At 46.3% G+C, this 22,967-nt stretch overlaps 1 protein-coding gene across 2 annotated transcripts in view; it reads right to left on the reverse strand.

Moving 5' to 3' along the window:
- The window catches only part of Ublcp1 (Ubiquitin-like domain-containing C-terminal domain phosphatase 1), a 33,926-nt gene extending 13,308 nt beyond the window's left edge, over positions 1-20,618 (reverse strand). The window contains exons 1-5 of one of the 2 annotated variants that reach the window (XM_045763409.2): positions 20,268-20,618; positions 14,950-15,008; positions 13,937-14,074; positions 13,034-13,207; positions 12,498-12,656 (exon numbers count right to left, since the gene is read on the reverse strand). In XM_045763409.2, the coding sequence (XP_045619365.1) occupies positions 12,498-12,656; positions 13,034-13,207; positions 13,937-14,074; positions 14,950-15,008; positions 20,268-20,418 (681 nt within the window). In that variant the 5' untranslated portion in view covers positions 20,419-20,618. The remainder of the gene's footprint in view (positions 1-12,497; positions 12,657-13,033; positions 13,208-13,936; positions 14,075-14,949; positions 15,009-20,267) is intronic. The other variant, XM_045763408.2, reaches the window with a different exon arrangement.
- Between the last annotated feature and the right edge of the window lie 2,349 nt (positions 20,619-22,967).

Raw genomic sequence — 22,967 nt, forward strand, 5'->3', positions numbered from 1 at the left:
TATATCTTCCCTAATCTGGCAGTAAGTCATATCACTGCAACCTGTACATTCTCTGATGCTCAGGGAGCATTTTGATATACAGTATATATATAAAGGATAGTCAAAGTTACCATGCAGAGTTAAATATGCAATTTCACATTTGGGCTTGAAAGTGGCTGAAAGTGGCTTACGCCTTTTATGATTGCAATATGGCGACGAGGAGACAGAATTCCCGCCGAGGAGGCGAGGGCACCAGCTGCCTAGTGATTGGTCAGGACAGACCACGTGACGGAGTTGACCAATGGGGACAGCAGGCGCTCATGGCTGCAAGCGCCAATGGAGTTCAAAGCTTCACCAGCCGTATTAGAGCGTGGACGTGCATCAGTGAGCTCTCCAAATTGAGGTCAGGGAGCCTCAGGAAGTGGATTATGCAGCTACAGTCGTTACTACATTCACATGGCTGGGGAAGGGATACACAGTGAACGAGACTACGAGGGTGTGTCTACGAGTTCGGGTGTGTGAGGGAATGAGTAAGGCAACGACACAAGCTACGAGTCACATAGGGATACTGTAGGTGCCGGACCTGATCAACGAGGGACCGACCCACGAGCAGATCCCAGCTACCATTGCGAGGAATCTACAACTTTGTAGCAGAGAAAGTTAAGGTAGATCAATTTTCCCTCAAACCACCCTGAGCTTCATTGCGAGTAAAAAAAACCTGCCCCGACTCCCAAACCCTCAGTCATTTGGGAGCCGGAAGCAGGGAGGGGGGGGGGGGGAGGTAAGGAGCAGGGCGAACCACACCCACCAGGGAAGAAAGCAAGGGTGCAGACAGAACTGTGGAACAAGTAACCAATGCCCCAAAATCCTGGTCTCCCCAAAGCCCAAGTGGCGCAGCTCCAGGGCTTCAAACCGGGCAACCAACCTGGCTCCTTGTAACAAAGAGTACCTAGCATGCAATGCAGCTGCTGCCTGACTCCTAACATCTTCAGACAAGGAATGGGTGAACTTAATGATAAGCGGAGAACAAATCCCGCAAGACTCAGGGTCGTAGGTGTCACCTACCCAACAGGCAGCATGACAGAGGCAGGATGGGTGAATGTCACTGTGAGGAAGGGGGCAATGAACAACCTTTAGCATCGCACAAGGCAAAACAGGACTCGAAAGACTCGTCCATGGTAATCCGACAGGGGGGAGGGAGGGATGCTGGGGAGCCTCCGAGTCTCACCCAGAAAATGGCGTTTCTTTACATTCAATGCTGGTGTTCTGGGAGAGCCCCGTTGGCTCCCCGGAGCTAACAACCCACAGAGGAAAATTAGAGGGACTTACCCTGGAGCGGTCGCTGCTCACTCCTCAACCCAAAGTCGAGACAACCGGCTGCAACCGCCGACCCAAAGTAACACAGGCCCGACAGGGCCCAGGAACATGCACGAGGTACCGCGCAGCCAAGACCCTGGTCGACCGCCAAAAACCCTGCGCCCAAATGTCAGCCCAGGACATGTTGCCAAAGACAGCAGCAAGAGCAGCGAACTTACGAATGTCATGGGCCAAGATGGCTCAGGCGACGCATGAGCAGGCCGGAAGTAAAACAACACACGAGACAGCTTGCGAAACGGCGCAGAAGTAACATCAATATTTAAAGCAAGCTGAAGCGGCTCCGCCAGCGCCGCACGATACGAGGTGACAGTATTCGGCATAAGATGACTGTCTTGGAACAACCAACAGAGAAAGGACAAAACCACCCAAACTGAAAGCGAAGCACAACGACGAAGAGTCAAATCGAACCAGAAGGACCAAAATACCATACGCGAAGACTTGAGAAGATCAAACCAGCCACGTGACACTACGGTCCGATCTGCTGGAAGAGGCAGAGCCGCGGGAAAACCTCCAGGTTCGGACACTGAGCAAGCAACGCCTGAAACCACGGCTGGGCCGGCCACCACGGGGCCAAGAGGACAACTCTTCTCTGGTACATCTCCAAGTGAGTCAGGACCCGGAGCAACAGCTGCACCGGCGGAAAGAGGTACAGGAACCCCCTCCTCGACCAGTCCTGCCGAAAGGCATCAACCCCGACGGCCCCGCAGTCGGGGAATGGCGCCATGACCACGCCAACGCGAAGAGGTCCACTTCGGGAGGCTGAACGTCTAGCAGAGCCAACGGAAGGAGTCGGCATCAACTGTCCACTCCGTGGACAGGAGAATGAAATGAGACAGGCCATCCGTCAAGACGTTGGACACTCTCTGCACATGAACTGCCAGGCGAGCCAAACCCCAAAAACTCAGCAGACGAGTCATCCGAAGCGACCAGCGCCAAAGAATCAAGGACTGCATCGAACCACCTCGGTTCAGGCAATGAACCACCGGGGAGTAGTCCGAATAGAGCCGGATCGTCGATTCGCGGACAACCCGAACCCTCTGAAGAGCAAACCACACTGCCGCGAACTCCCGCACCGTGCTGTGGGCCCGATGGAAGGACGGACCCCATCGTCCCTGGCTGGCCTGGTGAGCACTGGTCACAAAGCCACAGCCGAGAGACGACGCGTTCGTGAACACATCGAGCGAGGACTCGGGCAGGCGCCAAGGCACTGAACCCCGAAAAACCAGAAGAGGAAGCCGGCAGCGCAGCAGCTGACACAAGGCTCCCAGGGGGCCGAACCCAGCGATCAAGAGAGAAGCGGAAGAGATGTCCCCGAAGGAACCAGAACAGATGACGGAGCCAAACCTGACCTGGCAGGTAGACTGTCATCACAAAGTTCAGGCTCTCGCACTGACCCTCGAGCAACTGCCGGGTTACCCGGGAGCCCCCAGAAACAGGCGCATGCGGGACCACAGCCATAGGAGAGATTCTGGTGGAAGAGACAAGGAAGCGATCCAAGAATCCTACACAAGACCCAGCCAGGTCCAAACCTGAGAGGGAACCAGATGGGACTTCCTCCATTTCACCAAGAACCCAAACCCGGCAAGCTGGGAAAGAACCAAATCCCTGGCGAGAAGACAAGAAAACTGGCTGGGAGCCCAAACCAGCCAGTCGTCGAGGTAGGCCAACACCCGAACACTTAAAAGATGCAGACAGGCCACGACGACCTGGGTAAGGCGTGTCAACACACGAGGTGTTCAACCCAAATGGGAGACAATGAAAGCGGTAAGCTTGATGCCCCACAACAAAACAAAACCAGTCCCTGAACCCCGGATGAATCGGGACATGCCAATAAGCGTCCCGGAGGTCCAGGGACATCATCCAAGCGCCCAGCTTCATCAGGAGCCAAACCTGGGACAGCGTAGTCATCCGAAAGGAGGGGGTAATGGACCCAGGGGTTCAAACGGGACAAGTCCAGAATGAACCTCAGGTCCGCACAGTCCCATTTCGGTACTGGAAACAGACGGGTAACCCATCTGAGGGACGTCATTGTTTTGACCACGCCCAAGCACATCCACTCCATAACGACTCAACCGAGCGCTTGGGAAGAGGCCTGCCCCTCCAGCCCCGAACCCCCCAAAGGAGGAGGAGCCACCCAACGCCACCGCAGGACAAGGGAAACGACCAGAAACGCCCACAAATCGTGGGACCAGGCGTGAGCTAACAGTGCAAGCCTCCCTCCCATCACCCCATCAATGGGGCGAACTGCGAAAGGGCCGGCGCCCCTTACAAGACCCCGAAACTCGCACAGAGCGAACACCACGCCGACCAGACGAAGGCGGGTCTGAAGGTGGGGCCGGACCTGAAACTGGCACGAGTGGCCTACCTCAATGAGAGGAACCCCGAACCCTGTCACGACCCCACCGGGAAGATCCCCCCCCCCCTCGGACCCTTGGATAACCAACAAGTCAGACATAGGACGACAACTAGCCGAAGCAGCCTGCAAATACTGAACTACGGCAGAATCCGCAAAAACCAAAGGGCAAAAAGGAAATGACATCCTAAGAGCTAGGGCCCAGGCTGATTCCAGAGAGGAGGCAAGCACTGCCTGCCGACAAGTGAGCTGGGAAGCATAAAACAGGGAACCACATCCCGCAGGATCGGCGCAATAAGCTTCAACAAGGCAGCTGATAAGCGAGCCACCGAGCCCAAGGCACCGGACCCAGGAACGGCCCCAAGCGTCCCCACATCCTCCTCAAGCCAGTCCAAAGACAGCTCCAGGAGGGAAAAGCAACGCAAGGCCGAAGCCAAGAGGCCATGGGCACGCAAGTCCTCAGCAACCTGCGCAGCCGAAAGGGAGGGAACCTGCACATGGAGCTGCACGACGCCAACATCCCGGGGAAAGGCACAGGGCAAACAAGCACTCATTGAGGTGCTCAAGGTGGCCCCCCAGGAAAACCTGAACCACCGTCGAAGCCTCGCGCCATTCAAGCGTGCAGGAATGACAGAAGGAATGCCAAGCCTCCAAAGCAAACACAGAACAGTCCGCCAGCCAGGACGACTCCGGAACCTCGTAACGAACCCAGAAAGGGAACGACGTCCCAAACCTGAAAGAAGACGGATCCATAACAGAGGCAACCTGAAAGAAGACGGATCCATAACAGAGGCATAATTCGGGTCGCGCAGGAGGTAAGCCGCAAGGGCCGCCCGCATTGCAGACGGTTGGATGCGGGAAGCCGAAAACCTCCGGAAAGAGGGAACTGACGCACCTGGAAGAACATGGAACCGATCCCGGGGAGGAGCAGACACCAAATCCAATTTGTATGCAGAGGAGGGAGGGGGGAGGGAAGAGAACCCCACTCCTTGTAACAGTAAGCCCCGCTCAAAAGGCAGAAAAATCCAGGCGGAGTCCAATGGGGCCCAAGGCACCCCAAGTCTGCCCCTCCCCCGCCCCAGGATCCTCCACCACAGGACCCGGGGCCGAGTCATCCCCCAAAGCACCGGCCTCAAAAGAAAAGAGAGCGGGAGTCTGGGGAACATCCTTCCCCCTCCCGGGGAGGGGGGAGCTGCGCAGACAGCAGCGCAGCGACATCATGCTCATTTGCTCGTTTTCTTTTTGGGGAGTTTTATCCTCTTGTTCAGCTCTTTGTAGCAATTTTTACCAGAATAGGGGTTTGTTTTGGGACCCTTACCTTTCTGGGTGCCTGACCCGGTCGATGGCAGACATAGAATGCTTCCAGCCACACGGGGGTTTCTATAAGCCATTGCTCCCCATGCCTCTCTGAGGGGGGCAAGGTTCTGGCTCGTGGTCCCCGGTAGGCCATAGAACTCCATACACAAGACTGATGCCAAAGTCTGACAGTAGCATATCAGCCTAGATAGCTCCGGATGAGCCGACGTGGCTCCCCCCAGAAAATGCCCAAGACAGCTTGTGGAACGGAGCAAAAGTGACATCCACCCTGAATGCAAGCAGCAGCGGCTAGGCCAATGTCACACAATAAGAAACGACAGGACAGTATTAGGCATAAGATGCCGATCCAGAAAACACAAAAAGACAAGACAAGACAACCTGGTCCGAAACCACGAAAACATACTAAGAGAAAGAAAATGCTGGAAAGACCGCCAAGAAACTTCTTACTGTCGCTGAGACAGAGACCATAGGTAGGACACCATCAAAGGAGCCACGTGATCACCATACACATGGCAATACACACACATCAGAAATGCCAGACACGTATTGTGGAGCGGTAAGGGAAACCGTCCCGGCCTGACCAGCTGAAAGAGGCAGAGCTGCAGAAATTGAGCATGCAGTGCCTGAAACCAAGGCTGGGCTGGCTACCAAGGAGCCAGGAGAACCACCCTCCCCAGATAGGATTCCAGCAGAGCCAAAACCCTGAACAATACCTGGACCATTGGAAAGAGGTACAGGAATCCCCACCTCGACCAGTCTGCCGAAAACCATCTACAGTGAGTGCCATGCAGTCAAGAAACAGCAGTGCCAAGTACAATGGGAGACCCCAAGACCACGCCTATGCGAAAGTCCACCTTCCGGGCACCTGTACATCCAGCAAAGCCAAAGAAAGGAATCGGCATCGACCGTCCATTCCGTGGAATTAGGAAGGAAGCAAAACATGCTGTCTGCCTGGACATTGGACTCACCCCAAACGTGAATGGTGCAGAGCTAAACCCCGAGAACTTAGCAGAAGATCTACCTGAAGCTAACAGCTCCAAAGAGCCACGGTTGAGACAATGAACCACGAGGAAGCAGTCCAATTGGAGCCGGATTTTTTAACCCCGAGGGAGCCGAATCTGCCACAGCGCCTACCACACCTCTGCAAATTCTCACACCATGCTGTGAGCCCAATGCAAGGACTGCCCCTAACATCACTAAAGGCCAGGTGAGCACTATTCACAAAGCCCCAACCGAGAGATGAGGCGGCCGTGAGCACATCGAGCGAGGGAAGAGGAAGGCGCCATGGCACCGAACTTCGAAAACTCGAAGAGGAAGTTGGTGATGCAGCAACCGGCGCAAGGACACCGGGTGTCAACCCAAGAGCGGTGAAAGAGCCTGCTCCGAAGATACCAGAACAGCCTCCGAAGCCAAATCATGCCCAGCGGAAAACCAGCAGAGCTAAGTTCAGGCTCCCATACAGCTACTCGAGTGGACTCCTCCCCGAGCCCCGGAGCAGAGCCCTCATCCACACCCCATCCCCCCTGAAGAAATGGCAGAGTCAAGGCTTTCAAGAAGGGAGTCTGCTGGGTCAACCCAGAAGCCCTGGCAGGAAAATCAGGCTCAACCACCTCCTCACCCGAATCGGAAGGGGCAGCCCCAAAGCCATCCGAGTCTCATCCCGAGCTAAACCCCGCCCCGACTCCGAAACCCCCAGACGTTAGGGAGCCAAAAGCAAGGGGGGGGGGGGTTTAGGACGAACCACGGACACCTGGGAAGGAAGCGGGGGCGTGGACGGAACCAAGGTCAAAGCGAACAATGCCCCCAAATCCAAGACCCTATACCCAAGCGGAGCAGCTTCGGGGCCTCCAACCGGGCAACCAATCAGACATGTTGCAAAAATGAGAATCGAGCAAGCAATGTGATCCCTGAGAACATCAGATAAGAGATGAGTAAATTGAAGCACAAGTGGGGAACAAGTCCCGCAAGATTCTGGGTCGTTGGTGTCCCCAACCCAACAGGCAGCATAGTGGAGGCATTTTGAATGATTGTTTCCCTGAAGCAGGGGCAACGAACAACCTTTAACTTCGTACAAGGCGAGAGTGGGCTCGGAAGAAGTATCCATTGTACGACTGAGCCCAGAGGGTTTTTCCAGGGGGTTCACCCTATGGGGTTAATTCACCCCATAGGGTAAATTAGCCCTACAGGAAGCCCTGGCACTGGGGCTTGCTAAGCCAGTAGGACCCTGTCAGGTAGCAGGCAAACTGAAAACCAATAGCAGCTATGAAACCTCAGGGGCAACAAAGGAGGACCATCAACACAACCTAGGCTTGCCTAATAAGAAGCTAAGCAGACCTCTGTCTAAACAAGGTCAGAATGCCAGAGAATGAAAAGAAAATGAAAACGAAAACCCCCAAAGACACACAACAAACAAACTGGCAGTTAGAGAGAAATGTCGGCTACCGCATGTGTCAGCTGCGCCAGCCTGCAGCTGGCGCAGCTTGTATTTTGTCATCCCAGTCAAAACACCCCCATATCCGGGGCAAATAGGAAAGTCCCCAGACCCTCGACGCACCTCAAGGGCGAAGACAACCTCATACCTGGTTGATACCTGGTTGATGGGGTTCTGGGAGTTCTTCTACTCCCCAAGCCCGGCCTGAGGCCAGGCTTGACTTGTGAGAGTTTGGTCCACCAGGCTGTTGCTTGGAGCGGCCCGCAGGCCCACATACCCACCACAGCCCGGTTGGTCCGGCACTCCTTGGAGGAATAAATCTAGTTTCCTCTTGAAGATGTCCACGATTGTTCCGGCAATATTTCTTATGCTTGCTGGGAGGACGTTGAACAACCGCGGACCTCTGATGTTTATACAGTGTTCTCTGATTGTGCCTATGGCACCTCTGCTCTTCACTGGTTCTATTCTGCATTTTCTTCCATATCATTCACTCCAGTACGTTGTTATTTTACTGTGTAGATTTGGTACTTGGCCCTCCAGTATCTTCCAGGTGTATATTATTTGATATCTCTCTCGTCTTCTTTCTAGTGAGTACATTTGGAGGGCTTTGAGACGATCCCAATAATTTAGGTGCTTTATTGCGTCTATGCGTGCCATATATGTTCTCTGTATTCCCTCTATTTCAGCAATCTCTCCTGCTCTGAAGGGGGAAGTGAGTACTGAGCAGTACTCAAGACGGGACAACACAAGTGACTTGAAGAGTACAACCATTGTGATGGGATCCCTGGATTTGAAAGTTCTCGTAATCCATCCTATTATTTTTCTGGCTGTCGCAATATTTGCTTGGTTATGCTCCTTAAACGTTAGGTCGTCGGACATTATTATTCCCAAATCCTTTACATGCTGTTTTCCTACTATGGGTACATTTGATTGTGTTTTGTACTCTGTATTATGTTTAAGGTCCTCATTTTTACCGTACCTGAGTACCTGGAATTTATCACTGTTAAACATCATGTTATTTTCTGATGCCCAGTCGAAAACTTTATTAATATCAGCTTGAAGTTTTTCAATGTCTTCAGCTGAGATAATTTTCATACTGATTTTGTGTCATCTGCAAAGAATGATACAGTACAAAGCTGTGACTTGTATTTTTGTCTATATCTGATATGAGAATAAAGAAAAGCAGCGGTGCAAGGACTGTACCCTGAGGTACAGAGCTTTTAACTGCACTTGGACTAGATTTTATATGGTTGACCGTTACTCACCGAGTCCTGTTTGACAGAAAACTGGGTATCCAGCATCCTACTTTACCGATTATTCCCATTGATTTCATTTTGTGTGCTATCACGCCATGGTCACATTTATCGAAAGCCTTTGCGAAGTCCGTGTATATCACATCAGCATTCTGTTTTTCTTCTAATGCCTCAGTGACTTTGTCGTAGTGTTCAAGTAGCTGTGAGAGGCACGATCTTCCCGCTCGAAATCATGCGAAGAAGTCTTCAATATGGAGTGATTCCCAAACACCCCAGGAAAGATAACCCTGACACACAAGGGTAGTACTTACGGAACACCTAGGGAAGGTAACCTTAGGCGCATGCAGCTCCTGTACACTAAGACACCTGGAAACCACACACAGCTGGAACAGCAACACAGGGCAAAAATCCAGAACAGGACGTTGAGGCCAGAGTTGATAATCTGACTGCCAGCACATCAGTTCAAGAACTGAAGTGGTGGACTGCTGGGTCCCCCTTCCTCCTATGGGGAGAGGGGGGGGGGGTAGCAATAATGAGCGGGAGTGCTAATTGCATTTAGTGTTGCTCGTTTGTCTTCTTTCTACGCGAGATATTTTTATCTTTTAGGACGTAGATTGTACAGGGTAACAGACAGTGGTCTGTTTTGATTCATCTACCTTTCTGGGTCCTTCCCCAGTCGATTGCAAGTATGACACTACATATAAGGGGCATAACTGGCCGACCCCTCACAGTGTTCAAGAGAGAACTGGATAAGCACCTCCAAAGGATACCTGATCAACCAGGCTGTGACTCATACGTCAGGCTGCGAGCAGCCACGTCCAACAGCCTGGTTGATCAGTCCAGCAACCAGGAGGCCTGGTCGACGACCGGGCCGCGGGGACGCTAAGCCCCGGAAGCACCTCAAGGTAACCTCAAGGTAACATACAGTACTTTTAAATGTAAAGTACTCATAAGCCATTGCTCCCTGTGCCTCTCTGAGGGGGCCAGTTTCTGACTTGTGGTCTTCAGTAGGCAAAGGACTCCTGTGACTCCCCAAACTAATAAAGCACTATATCAGTTCGGATAGCTTCAGGGAGCCGACGGGGCTCCCCACAGAAAAAAAAAATCCACGAAAAAAGGCAGAAGCACTCCTTCTGACCTAGCTGTTACAAGGTCACAAAGAGGGAGACAAGGCAAATTTGGAACTCCTCAAATGAACCCCAAAACTCTTAACCCTCTCCCACCACACAAGAGGAAGGGATAAGGTCAGCCATTATAACCCCCTTAGAGCACAAAACTGGGAGGGAGATGGGATAGGTATGACCAGACACAAAGAGCTTTAACCACTTCAAAGCCAAACCCCCAGAAACATTGTATGAAACCAGGAAGTTGCAATCTATCCCAGGAAGAACAGTTCCAATAGGTGCCTCTACCAACACATTCACTTCCACCAAATCGGTATGAAACACCAGCCAACAAGCTTGAAGAGAAAACTGAACCAAAGCCACAATAGACATTGCAGAGGATGGGGTCTGAACAGATAATACCCTCAGTATAAAGCAATTCCCTCAAAAAATTGCTCAAGTGGCCGACGAGCAGCGACTTCACCCTATACCAGTCTCTGATGAAACTGTTCTGCAGTATCACGAGACATTGTTCATCATTAATTAATTTAGCAGCCTAGGACTGCAATGCTTGGATAGCAAGGCAATGATACATAAAGAAGGTCACAACCTTCTGACCAGCCCATCAAGAAAAAAGGGCATAAGGCCACAGCTGCCAGAAGAGGATAAGGCACCAGCTGCTGCCATAAGGGCACAGGCCTATGGTTAACATCACAAAAGGCCATGGTGCAACCTGTGAAGCTACAAGCAGCAAAATCTGGCCCCAAGTTGGTTGGAAACACCAACTCCTTCCCAGCCAACAAAGATCATGAGGTAAATAGACCTTATATGGACACAACCAGTACTGGTTACCTCGACTGCTATGCAAACAGAAAGGCATGCCAGACAAGGAAAACATGTAGGCACATTGCATCCCAATTTGATTAGCCCAGGAAGGAAAAACATAGAAAAACCCAGATAAGGAAGAATCTGTTATGCGACTTAAGAACACATTCGGCCAAGCATAAAGCAAGTGCATGGGTATCATGACCAGGAGCTAATTATATGCAAACACACAGCAAATTACATTAACTCACCAACAACAGGCCTAACTGTGGAGAGCTATTCTTACACACCACCTGGAGGCAAAATATCATACGAGGAGTCAACTAGCAAGGAATGAAACCTCACCTTTTGCAGCAGGAATCTCTGGTCGAGTAGAACAAATGCAAGGAGGCTATCAGAGAAAATAATCCTGGCACATAGGGTACACACAATGTGGGTGGAACATTGATCACGAGACTCGCTAGACAAAAACAAAAAACAATTAGGCAATGGCTCCTTGTGGAATTACTGTTCCAGGGATAGCCAAAACCATTCAGCTGAAAGGAGCAGCAGCTCTCAGATCCAGGCAGAGACGTGCACACCAGATGAGTAAGTGTAGTGGGTGGCAACAATCATTAGTTTTGTTCACCTCATATTTCATGTTTTTCTTCAAGCAGTAGCTTGTTTTGTTTTGCCTAACTTGTTTGGTGTAAATTCCTTGGTTTTAGGTAAGTTTTCTGATCCCCCAAGATTCCCCTCACCTCAAAGAAACAACTTCTGGTCCTAGCTTCCAATAACTGGTCCTAGCTTCCAATAAGTTAGCGTGAGTCTCAGAGGCCTTGTATACTTTTAGGCTCAGTTATACCAAGTGACTGAGTGGGGCCTCCTCATAAAATTGCTCAAGTGGCCGACGAGCAGTGACTTCACCTTACACCAGTCTATGATGAAACTGTTCTACAGCATCATGCAACCCATCCTCCGAATTGACAGTACAATTTAATATTAAGTGTAATAAGTACATTTTCTTACTGTCATAACTGTGCATAATTACACTTATGGGGCTGTTACATTTACCCAACTCCCTCCCCCCATTTAATTCTCCTCGTTTTCTGTTAAGATGCTCAGAATTTTAGGATGAAGTTTTCAATTTCAATTTGCTATACACAAGTTTTAAATATCAGGAATTTCTTTTTCAGGTTTATTAAACAATAGAGATTTTATACAAAATTTTAAAATATCCTGAGTTACTTTACAATTTATTGACATATTTTAGTTTTGTTTTATTAGTTTTATAAAACTGTAATATCAATATAGCTATAGGTTAAGTACTAATTGTAATTAAGAAGCAATAAAATTATTATCTTCAAAATCTAAGACGGTTAGGTGAGGTTGTGGTTTTCTATTCAGTTTTTCAGGTAAACTCAAATATTCACAATATATTTGACAGTACGATTTAATACTAAGTGAAAATAAGTACAATTCCTAACTGCTATGAATAGTACACAATTGCACTTATTTGTCTCCTTACATTAACCACCCCATTTTTGGAGGACGGGCTGCATCATGAGACATTCATTACCATTAATTACTTCACAGCATGAACAAGATATATGTTTGGTTAAATGTTATAGTTTTGTACACAAATAATTAGAATGTTAGGGAACTGAATGAACAATTTATTCAAACATGCTAACCTGAGCTAAGACTTTCCTCACAATGGACAGTAAAAAATCTACATTCTTGAAAGAACATTTTGTCTGCAGTACAGTGTAGAAAATATTTGGCATTTTTTGTGAAATACAGTTAATATTTTATTTCAGTGTGCTAGATGGCCAGAAAGAGAGACGTTGCATCTAGTATGGCAAACTTGTTGTACACACCTCAATAACACCATACTTCTGGGTCTCTATGGTGATCATGGCCAGTGAGTCAAGGTAAAAGGTAATCTTATAGTCTGGATGAGTCGACACTCCCAGCAGTTTCATCTTCTCTTCAATCCATTTCATACTCGTGGCAGACCAAATTACGATGTCATAATTCTGGAAACAATGCTCAGCAGTCAGCAAATTCAGTCCTTGATAATATGACAACTGAAGTATATTTAAATACAAAATTTATATGGTATGATAATTTAACATATAAGAATTTATCAAATTAAATGAACTAACCTTAAGATACTCACTGGATACCAATGAATTTCAAAGTAATTTTCCACTTAACTAACTTAACTCTCAGCTTATAAAGAGAGGTTATTGATGCCACACCAGCTGACGTCTCCACAACAAACTTTGGTCATTTATCCTTCCTGTCTAAGTACTGTGTTAAACTAATAAAATAACAAAAAGGAAGTGAGGAAAGAAAGCAATGAACCATTTTAAAACTTTAGTAATGAAGAAGAAATCTCACTCATATTTACTTTGTAGGCAGAGGTAAGAAACTCATGAAGAAACGGCCTCATGAGCTCTGCTCCCGTCTCTGCCGTCGATCGGTGATCAAATAAAGTATAGTCTATATCCAGCACCAATAACTTCTTCCCGGGTCGCATATCATTCAAAATTTTAACTTCATATTCCTTGACTCGCTTCTCAACCTGTGGTACATAATGAGATCAATTTCTAGACTGACAACATGCAAATAATTCACAACACAACAATATGCAGGACAGAAGAGGGAAAATATTGAATGTAATAGCTTTAAATAACGTCTTATGCCATCAATATGACCATCAGAGAACATTTGATAGTGTTGGTACCACTAAACCCTAGGATCATGCCAGACTCTGGAGGCCCACGGTAACCTACTTACAGCTGGGTCCAGAACCTGCTTGTCTCAAATAGGCGAGAAAACCTTGCGACTCAGAAATCTACCCAAAACGGAGGAAAGCCAACCAAAAAGTCAGACAAAACAAACAACTGTCTGAAAGAAGGAAATGAAAAGAGGAAATCAAAGCAAATGATGTTTTGTATGGGTGAACAACTCGTGCCCTAATCTGCCCGGCCATGGCCGTGATTTCCTTTTTTAATTTCCCTTATTTCAATCAGTGATTTGTTTTGTCTGATTTTCTGGTCAGTTTTCCTCACTTTTTAGGTGCTCTATGATTCCCAAGTTCCCCTCAACCTCTGGGACCAGTGCTTATGCGCAGGAAGGTTATACAGTACTGTACTGTAATATAAGCTATGCGATAACAGTAATATTGAAATTTACATCACTGGTTAGTAATTATACAATAATTACATAATTTTATATTTTTTAATTATAAGATACAAGTTTAAAAAATGCTGCTTAACACACATTTATTTTAAAGATAATTAAAACTCACTTTCTGTAAATATTCTGAACGATTTTCAATAGCCACTTCTTCTTCCTCAATATCCAGATCATTTATGACTGGGGGTAAGTCATCTGGAATACGCTGAGCTTCCTCTACACTAGCCTCTAGAGAACCCATCATCATTATCTGAAAAATGTAAAGGTACTTCATCATCCACAGTAAGGTCTTCGTAACTACCTGTGATAGGCATAATGTGTCCCGTTAGGTACTGGCTCAGACCACAATACCCCTGTATACTGTACCTGTATACTGTGCCTGTATACTGAAACCTCAACCTGACCAATGTATTACTGTACACTGAGTAAGTAAATATTTCAGCCCATTCTCGTAATGTGATGACACATCAAACTTGCTGGCCTCACCATACAACCAGCAGTATATTCAAACCAACCAGTGCCTTCATACATCAACTCTACACACATTTAGTGCCTTCATACATCAACTCTACACACATTTAGTGCCTTCATACATCAACTCTACACACATTCAGTACCTTTATACATCAACTCTACACACATTCAGTACCTTTATACATCAACTCTACACACATTCAGTACCTTTATACATCAACTCTACACACATTCAGTACCTTTATACATCAACCCTACACACATTTAGTGCCTTTATACATCAACCCTACACACATTCAGTTCATACAGCAACTCTACACACACATTAGGATAAGGCTGCATCCTCTTCTAGGATTGACTGCCCAACCACTTAGGCCGGATGGTTCAATCCCCGACTGTCCAAGTGGTTGGGCACCATTCCCTTTCCCCCCCCCCCGTCTCATCCAAAATCCCTATCCTGATCCCTTCCCAGTGCTATATAGTCATAATGGTTTGGCGCTTTCTCCTGATAGTTCCATTCCCTTACAGTTATCGACATAAAATATTCACATAATTTTTTAAAGCGCATGACGTATCATAACATTTATGGCAAACAGTAAATTGTGAGCTTTTTAAACAAAAACGTGAGCCAAGGTAAAATAGTCAACTTACCTTTGTTCCAGGTCTTAGGCTGATGGCTCCCATCTTGGTGTCATCATCAGGAGTCTTCCCTGAAGAAAAAATTTAATTTTTCTTAATTTAACTTTCCATGAAAGTTTCCCAAACACAAAAGTAAAATCAATCTATATTGTTTGGAGTATAGTTCTTCAGTCTGTTTACTGCTTATAGAAACCAAGATTGAGATGCTGCCACAGATGAAAGGCATCACACAAATGCACTTAACAAAATTTAGGACATTTAAAAACAGATACAGATATTAGTAAACAGAAAACTGACAAAGAGGACAGATGCCCAAGAGAAAAGAGGAGGCAGAAAGTCCACCAAAGCACCTCACACTGCTGCCTCAAGGAAAGTGGCAAATGTGACACCAAGAGGACTTCTGCCCAATCTTCACACAGGCAAGTGCACACAATGTGGATGCAAAGACTAGCAGAGAGCCTCGAAGCATCAGGTTAGGGAACCCCCATGGAGCCTCAGATAGGACTAGAGGTTAGGACAATGGTGAAAAAGGCCAACAACCCGACCTGGCTACATGAAGTCAGAAGACAAAGACAGCATGCAAAGATCTTAAAGAGATAGGAAGGAGCTAGACCAGACAAAAAAAAAAAAGGTAAAGCCGAGGCAAAATGGATCTGCTGCAAATGACTCACAATCCATAAACGGCACCACTGAGTGAAAACTTGCAATAGAAGCAAGCAAGGCAACCTACAGACAACCAAATATTTTGCTGACATGCTCTGAATTTGAACAGCACTGAGAACTAAATCCAAGAAAGTCACAAGTAAGGCTGGTAACCTGTTGAACATAACATGTATATACAAACTGGATAAGGTTAGATTAAAAAGGAAAAATGGGTAAGTAATAGTTTTGGTTAGAGTATAAAAACAATAATTACTGGGATTTATGGATATGTAATCTTTCTTTAAACAGTACCAATTCAAACATATTTATAATTACAGTATTAAATTAAAAGGCAACTAATCAGACAGTAATTAATATACTCCTCAAAAACATTGGCTGTACTTTCTTTTTTATTTATTTATTTATACTGTATATACAAAAGGTCTTACATTCTCGTACAGCCACTAATACGCATAGCGTTTTGGGCAAGTCCTTAATCCTATGTTCCACGGAATACGACCCCCACCAAATCGTTTAACAACCTGTTACCCATTTAACTGTTGGGTTAAACAGAGGCTACAGTTAAGGATTTGTGCCCAGTATATGCCTCCCCAGCCAGGATACGAACCCAGGACATAGCGCTTGCGAAACGCCAGCGTCTTACCACTACGCCACGGGGACTGCAAACATGTATACTGTATTTCATACTGTATAAACAATATGTACTGTATAAATATGTATGTACTGTATATTCATGTTTCTATGGTATTTCTATGATATACCTTATTTACCGAGAGCCACCAACCCTAGTGGCCTCGACGAGGACTGGAAGCTGACGGCTTGTTGAAAGTCTTCCCATTTGCCCTGATCTTTTCTAGGTACAGTATATTTTAAAACTCAACACAATTTTGGCAGTTATAGCTTTGGCGGGTAGGCTGTTCCATGGGTTAAAACCCCTGTGGTTGAAAAGGCATCTCCTGTTCTCAGTCCTACATTGTGGCTTGTTGAGCTTGCAACTGTTGCTCCTTGTTTGTATTATATCTGACCTTTTGAAGAAAATATCCAGGTCAACATCCTCCAACTTGTTCAGTATTTTAAAAGTTTCAATGAGATCTGCCCAGTCATGCCTGGTTTACAGTGTTGTTAGCCCTGTGGCCTTAAAGTGTTCCTGATATGGGAAATGACTTGGCTCTGGAATGACATTTGTTGCCCGGTGTTGCACCTTCTCCAGAGCCCTATATTCTGGAAATGACGTCTCCATGCTTGGATACAGTAATCCAAATGGGGGGCGCATCAGAGATTTATACAGTTGAACCATTACCTTCTTTTACTTATAGTCAAATGTATGCTTGATTATCACAAGAATTTGGCTAGCTTTTCTGATTGCTGTACCCACCTTTTGTCCAACCTTTCATGAGTGGTGGATTTTAACTCCAAGATCCTTTTCTTCATCAATCTTCTGTAATGTAATGCTATTAATGTGGTAGTCATGGCATGGGTTGTTATGCCCCACATGCAGGGTCTTGCATTTGTCAATAATAAAAAGCATTTACCAGTATTCTGACCATTTGTAGAGTTTATGTAGATCTCTTTTGTAAGGCTTCAATATCATTATCATTTCCCACTTTACCATAAATCTTTGTTGTCTGCAAATTTGATGATGTGGTTTATAATATTCTCATCTATGTCATTGAAGTATATGATAAAATGGGTAGGTTCCAAAACAGACCCCTTGTGGCACCCCACTTGTTACATTTCTCCATTAAGATTCATTTCCATTTAGCACGACCCTTTGTTTTCTTTCCTTCAACCATTGTTTTATCCATTCTAATATTTTACCATTTATTCCATGGGCCTGTAATTTCCTTGCCGGTCGTTCATGTGGTACCTTATCGAAAACTTCAGCAAAATCCATGTATACATTCCCCAGAAGGCCCTTGTCTGAGTAGCTGGTTACCGTTTCCAAAAATGTGAGCAAGTTTGTAAGGCAAGATCTGTTTTTAACAAATCCATGTTGTGTCGATTGTACAAGGTTGTTCACTAAAAGATGGTGAATGAGTCCCTTCCTGAGAATTCTCTCCATGAGCTTGCAGATGTGTGATGTCAAGCTGATCAGGCAGTAGTTTTCTGCCTTTTTGGAATATAGGGGTAACATTTGCATATTTCCAATCTAGGCTGAACTACCCCTTGTTCCAGAGATTTTGTGAAAAATTGTTTCAGGGTTAGGCATAGTTCTTCTGCAAGTTCCTTTAAGACTTTGGATTGGATTCCATCCACACCTGGGGCTTTGATTCTTTGAGTTGGTCAATGTTCTTTCTAATTATTTTGTCATGTTATGGCTATATCCCTAAACTCATTCTTCTCCCCTCCTTCCCACATCCCACTTCTCCCTCCCACATTTGTGTGGGTGATGGGATGTCATCCAATCTTTCGAGTGTGAACACTGATGTTTCCTGCCCTTTTATCATCCATTATAGCTTAATCTTTCTTTATGTTTTGGGCAAGTTTTCTTTCCTAGTTTCTTTTGGCTGCTCTGATTTTCTAAGTGGCCGAGTTTAGTGGCCTTTTGTATATCTCACAATCAATGATGTCCATCGTCGATTTATACGATCTCCAGAGAATCCTCTTGGTTACCAATGCTCGTTTTACAACCTGTGTCATCCATCTTGTTATCTTTTGTGTCTTTCTTCTTTTTGGCACATTTTTTAACAAGTTCCATGATGACCCTGTTGAAATTTTGCCATGCTACTTCCATGCCGTGTTCACCCATCAGCTCAGGAGATGCCCAGGAGATGGTTTGCAGTTACTCTCTCATTCCTTGATAGCCACTTCGCTGGTAATCTAGAAATTCGTCATCTTTGACCTTCATGTGGGTTTTTATATTTGTAGTCCATCTTATAATATGATGGTCGCATGAAGGGAGTTAGCTTTTCCCACACAAGAATTTGATTAATCATATCCCCTTCTGTTGTTAGCACAAGCTCTAGTATGATGTTACCAAGTGTGGGCTCTACCACATGCTGTATGAGGAAGCTGTATTCACCGAGTTTCTACACAAGGTCGAGGAATTGCTCACCTTCTGCTCAAGATGTTAGTTGATCCAATCTATGGTCTCGTGGTTGAAGTCCCTCATTATTAGGGTTTGGGTTTCAGATGCCGCATTGATCACATTATGCAGAACCTCAATTTCCTCTGCCGCTGCTGCTGCTGTCAGCCCTGTAGCATACTCCCAGTCATTTTGCTACCATCTTGAGTTAGTATGTTGCACCATACAGACTCTGAGGAGCCTATGGTGTTCAGTTCCTCATTGTTGGTTGTATCCAGGTCCTCTTTCATATATAGTATCACACTACCTGTTCTTGTTATGCTGTCCTTTCTGAATGGTGGGTGGTGTTCTGGGAGATAGAATTTCCCTTCTATTATGTCCTCTCGGCTCCATGTTTCACTGATGCCAATGATGTCGGGATTTTCAGCCTCAGCATATGCACATAATGTCAAATTTATTTACTAGGCTTCTGGCATTTGTGTAGAAACAATTTAAACTCCTAACATTATTCCTGGGGCTGAGAGATTGCTCCTGTATTTAGCACATAACCATTCTGTACATTTCTGGTTCTGAACCTGTTTGTTTTTAGTTCTGCCTGACTGGGTAATGGGTTTTAACTCTTCCCCCCCACCATCTGCAATCTGGATAACGTGTCCTCTCTTGACCCTTTGCTTTGCACTTTTGTATTGTTCTGGGTTTTAAACTTCCTTCAGTTTGACTCTTAGCACCCTCTCATCTTTTGCTGTTCAATAGTGAGGTCTGGAGATATATATACTGAGTACTTAGTTATATCTCTCGAGATCTTTGAGTTTGTGGGCATGGTTTAGTATCTTTCTTCTGTGCTCAAAATTTACAATGGTTATTCTTACCATATTTGCTTCAATCCTACCCAACCTCCAGACATCTGATATTCTTAAGTATTCCACCTTGCCTGTCAGTTTCTCTAACATTGTCTCCATGAGGTCTTTGTCATTATTGTCTTCTTTCCCGAGGTTTGTTATAATGAGGTAATTTTTTTAGTCTATGCCTATCCATAGTTTCTGTGTCTCTTTCTTGACCACCTGCACCCCTATCGGAACTCTGCCAGCATTCACCGACTTCACCCCGAGTGTCTGAGTCCCCCCTCCATCCCCAGGGAGGCCTGGTTGGCCCGGGGCCTGTCCATAGGTGTATTATCTATTTTTTTTTTAATTACTGTACTCAACTGTACTCAATCTTGAGGTTATCTTGAGATGATTTCGGGGCTTTTAATGTCCACGCGGCCCGGTCCTCGACCAGGCCTCCACCCCCAGGAAGCAGCCCGCGACAGCTGACTAACACCCAGGTACCTATTTTACAGTTAGGTAACAGGGGCATAGGGTGAAAGAAACTCTGCCCATTGTTTCTCGCTGGCGCCCGGGATCGAACCCGGGACCACAGGATCACAAGTCCAGCATGCCGTCCGCTCGGCTCCCCAAGAACAAATCTACAAAACCATGCTGTTCCAGTTTGTGAGGCACATAACCTTAAGTGATAATCCCTTACAATAAGGCGTATTACATATCCCTCTTCAATTATGAAACTTTACACCCAGATTGTATTTGAACACTTGGACCTGCAGCCACAAACTGCTGTGTACAAATGGATGTCATTCATCACTCACCTTTCAACTTGAGATTGAGTAACTTCTGCCTGTGAGGTCTGACACATGTCTGCTTCTCAATGGCATCCTTAAAGTCCCTGACGGTCATGACGGAGTCGTCCACCTCGATGTCGTACTCCTTGCCGTTCCACTTGACAGTGATGGACTTCATTGTGGGAGGCGGGTGCCTCTCCTCTCTTGCTCCTTACACGACACTAGCGACTATGGTGGCTATATATACACACACCTCTGCCGTCTCACTTGGTTAGTATTGGTGACTCGCCACTCATCAGTGTGTGGTAGGAGTTTAAGGGGAAATGGTCGCCAGAATGGCCATCCAAGCCGACTTTGTGGGTGTTTACTGATGACGTCACGCCAGCTGCCCGACTCCTCCTTCACAACTTTGACTTCAATTGTCCTCAATGGCTCTCCTCTAAGCTCATTAACACTTTGCTATATACACCTTGCACCCTCGCTGCCTTATATTAACTCCGTCTCCGTCTATAACTCTACTTATCTTTATATGAAACTAAATAATGCACAATGCGTTTCGGAGTTATAAATCCGGATTTCAATTTACGAATCCAGAACATCTGTCATCGCCAGTCTTAAATAATATATTTGTATTATTTTGATCCATTTAAAACCTACTGCATTGTATAACCCCAACGGTGTGCAGGAAGAGCATAAGAATATGATGCTACAAGTGGCCAGACACTAGCCATCAGTGAAGATGACTGTGAACATGTCTCCTGGTGACTCACGCAGATGACAAGAAACATATAGTCGGCCGGCACCTGGTCGAGGGGTCATTGTCACACTTGTTCTTTATAGTCATGCTAATGGCTCTCTCTTCTTCTCAAATGATGCACCACACTTTTATAAACAAGTTAATTACAATATATATATATATATATATATATATATATATATATATATATATATATATATATATATATATATATATATATATATAATATTTATGTTGTACACTTTAGTATACAGGGTTACATAGTAAATGTTACATATCTGATTTGTTACAAATCATGGACATTAAGAGGAAATTAAGGGAAGCTTGTTTCCTAGAAGCTGTAGATTTCTTTGAACTCCTCCGACGGCGCGGGCAGGAACTGAGGACGCAGCAGGCATTCCCCCTCTGGATTGCCACACTGAGGCGCTGGAAGAGAAAACTTGCCGCTCTAGGGTTCAATGAGCTTGTAGCTTGTAGCCTTGTAGCTTCAATGAGCCTGTAACCAAGATCCTTAAGAAACCTTGCAATCTCTCCCCATCAGAGGTCACGACCTCTCCGTACGATGCAGTCGCAGCTCCACAGATCTCCAGTATCAGCTATTGATACTGGTAATGGCTCCAAAGGGCCACCACTTACAGGCTATTCATGCCCGTTTTACCTTTTGGGTGGCTTAATATTCATCAATCAATCAATCTCTCCCCATGGACCGAGGGTCTCGGATCCTATTGGAGCGAAGTTATACCTGTGATCTATTTCTTTTTTTTTTTTTTTTTTTGAGATATATACAAGAGTTGTTACATTCTTGTACAGCCACTAGTACGCGTAGCGTTTCGGGCAAGTCCTTAATCCTATGGTCCCTGGAATACGATCCCCGCCGCGAAGAATAGTTTTTTCATCCAAGTACACATTTTACTGTTGCGTTAAACAGAGGCTACAGTTAAGGAATTGCGCCCAGTAAATCCTCCCCGGCCAGGATACGAACCCATGACATAGCGCTCGCGGAACGCCAGGCGAGTGTCTTACCACTACGCCACGGAGACTTTATTTCCCTGTACTTGGATGACTAGTCTCTTTCTGTGTGTGTCGCCGCAGCTCCTGCTTGGCCGACAGAGTGGTTGATGCATGTGGTTGCCAGGGTGGATATGCATGTATAGTCCCACACCAATTGTCTGCCATTTTTCCAAGGGCGCCATGTGATTCCATCTGATCGGCCAGAAAAGTTAACAGAGTTAACGTTCAGTAGATTGCGAGGCTCAATGGTGAAGTGGGGAGAGTGAGCAGTGTGGTGAAGTGGGGAGAGTGAGCAGTGTGGTGAAGTAGTGAGAGTGAGCAGTGTGGTGAAGTGGGGAGAGTGAGCAGTGTGGTGAAGTAGGGAGAGTGAGCAGTGTGGTGAAGTGGGGAGAGTGAGCAGTGTGGTGAAGTAGTGAGAGTGAGCAGTGTGGTGAAGTAGGGAGAGTGAGCAGTGTGGTGAAGTAGTGGGAGTGAGCAGTGTGGTGAAGTAGTGGGAGTGAGCAGTGTGGTGAAGTAGTGAGAGTGAGCAGTGTGGTGAAGTAGGGAGAGTGAGCAGTGTGGTGAAGTAGGCAGAGTGAACAGTGTGGTGAAGTAGTGAGAGTGAGCAGTGTGGTGAAGTGGGGAGAGTGAGCAGTGTGGTGAAGTGGGGAGAGTGAGCAGTGAGGTGAAGTAGGGAGAGTGAGCAGTGTGGTGAAGTGGGGAGAGTGAGCAGTGTGGTGAAGTAGGCAGAGTGAGCAGTGTGGTGAAGTAGTGGGAGTGAGCAGTGTGGTGAAGTGGGGAGAGTGAGCAGTGTGGTGAAGTGGGGAGAGTGAGCAGTGTGGTGAAGTAGTGGGAGTGAGCAGTGTGGTGAAGTAGGCAGAGTGAGCAGTGTGGTGAAGTAGGCAGAGTGAGCAGTGTGGTGAAGTAGTGAGAGTGAGCAGTGTGGTGAAGTAGTGAGAGTGAGCAGTGTGGTGAAGTAC

This window comes from Procambarus clarkii, chromosome 65 (genome assembly GCF_040958095.1).
Source record: "Procambarus clarkii isolate CNS0578487 chromosome 65, FALCON_Pclarkii_2.0, whole genome shotgun sequence".
NCBI lineage: Eukaryota > Metazoa > Arthropoda > Malacostraca > Decapoda > Cambaridae > Procambarus > Procambarus clarkii.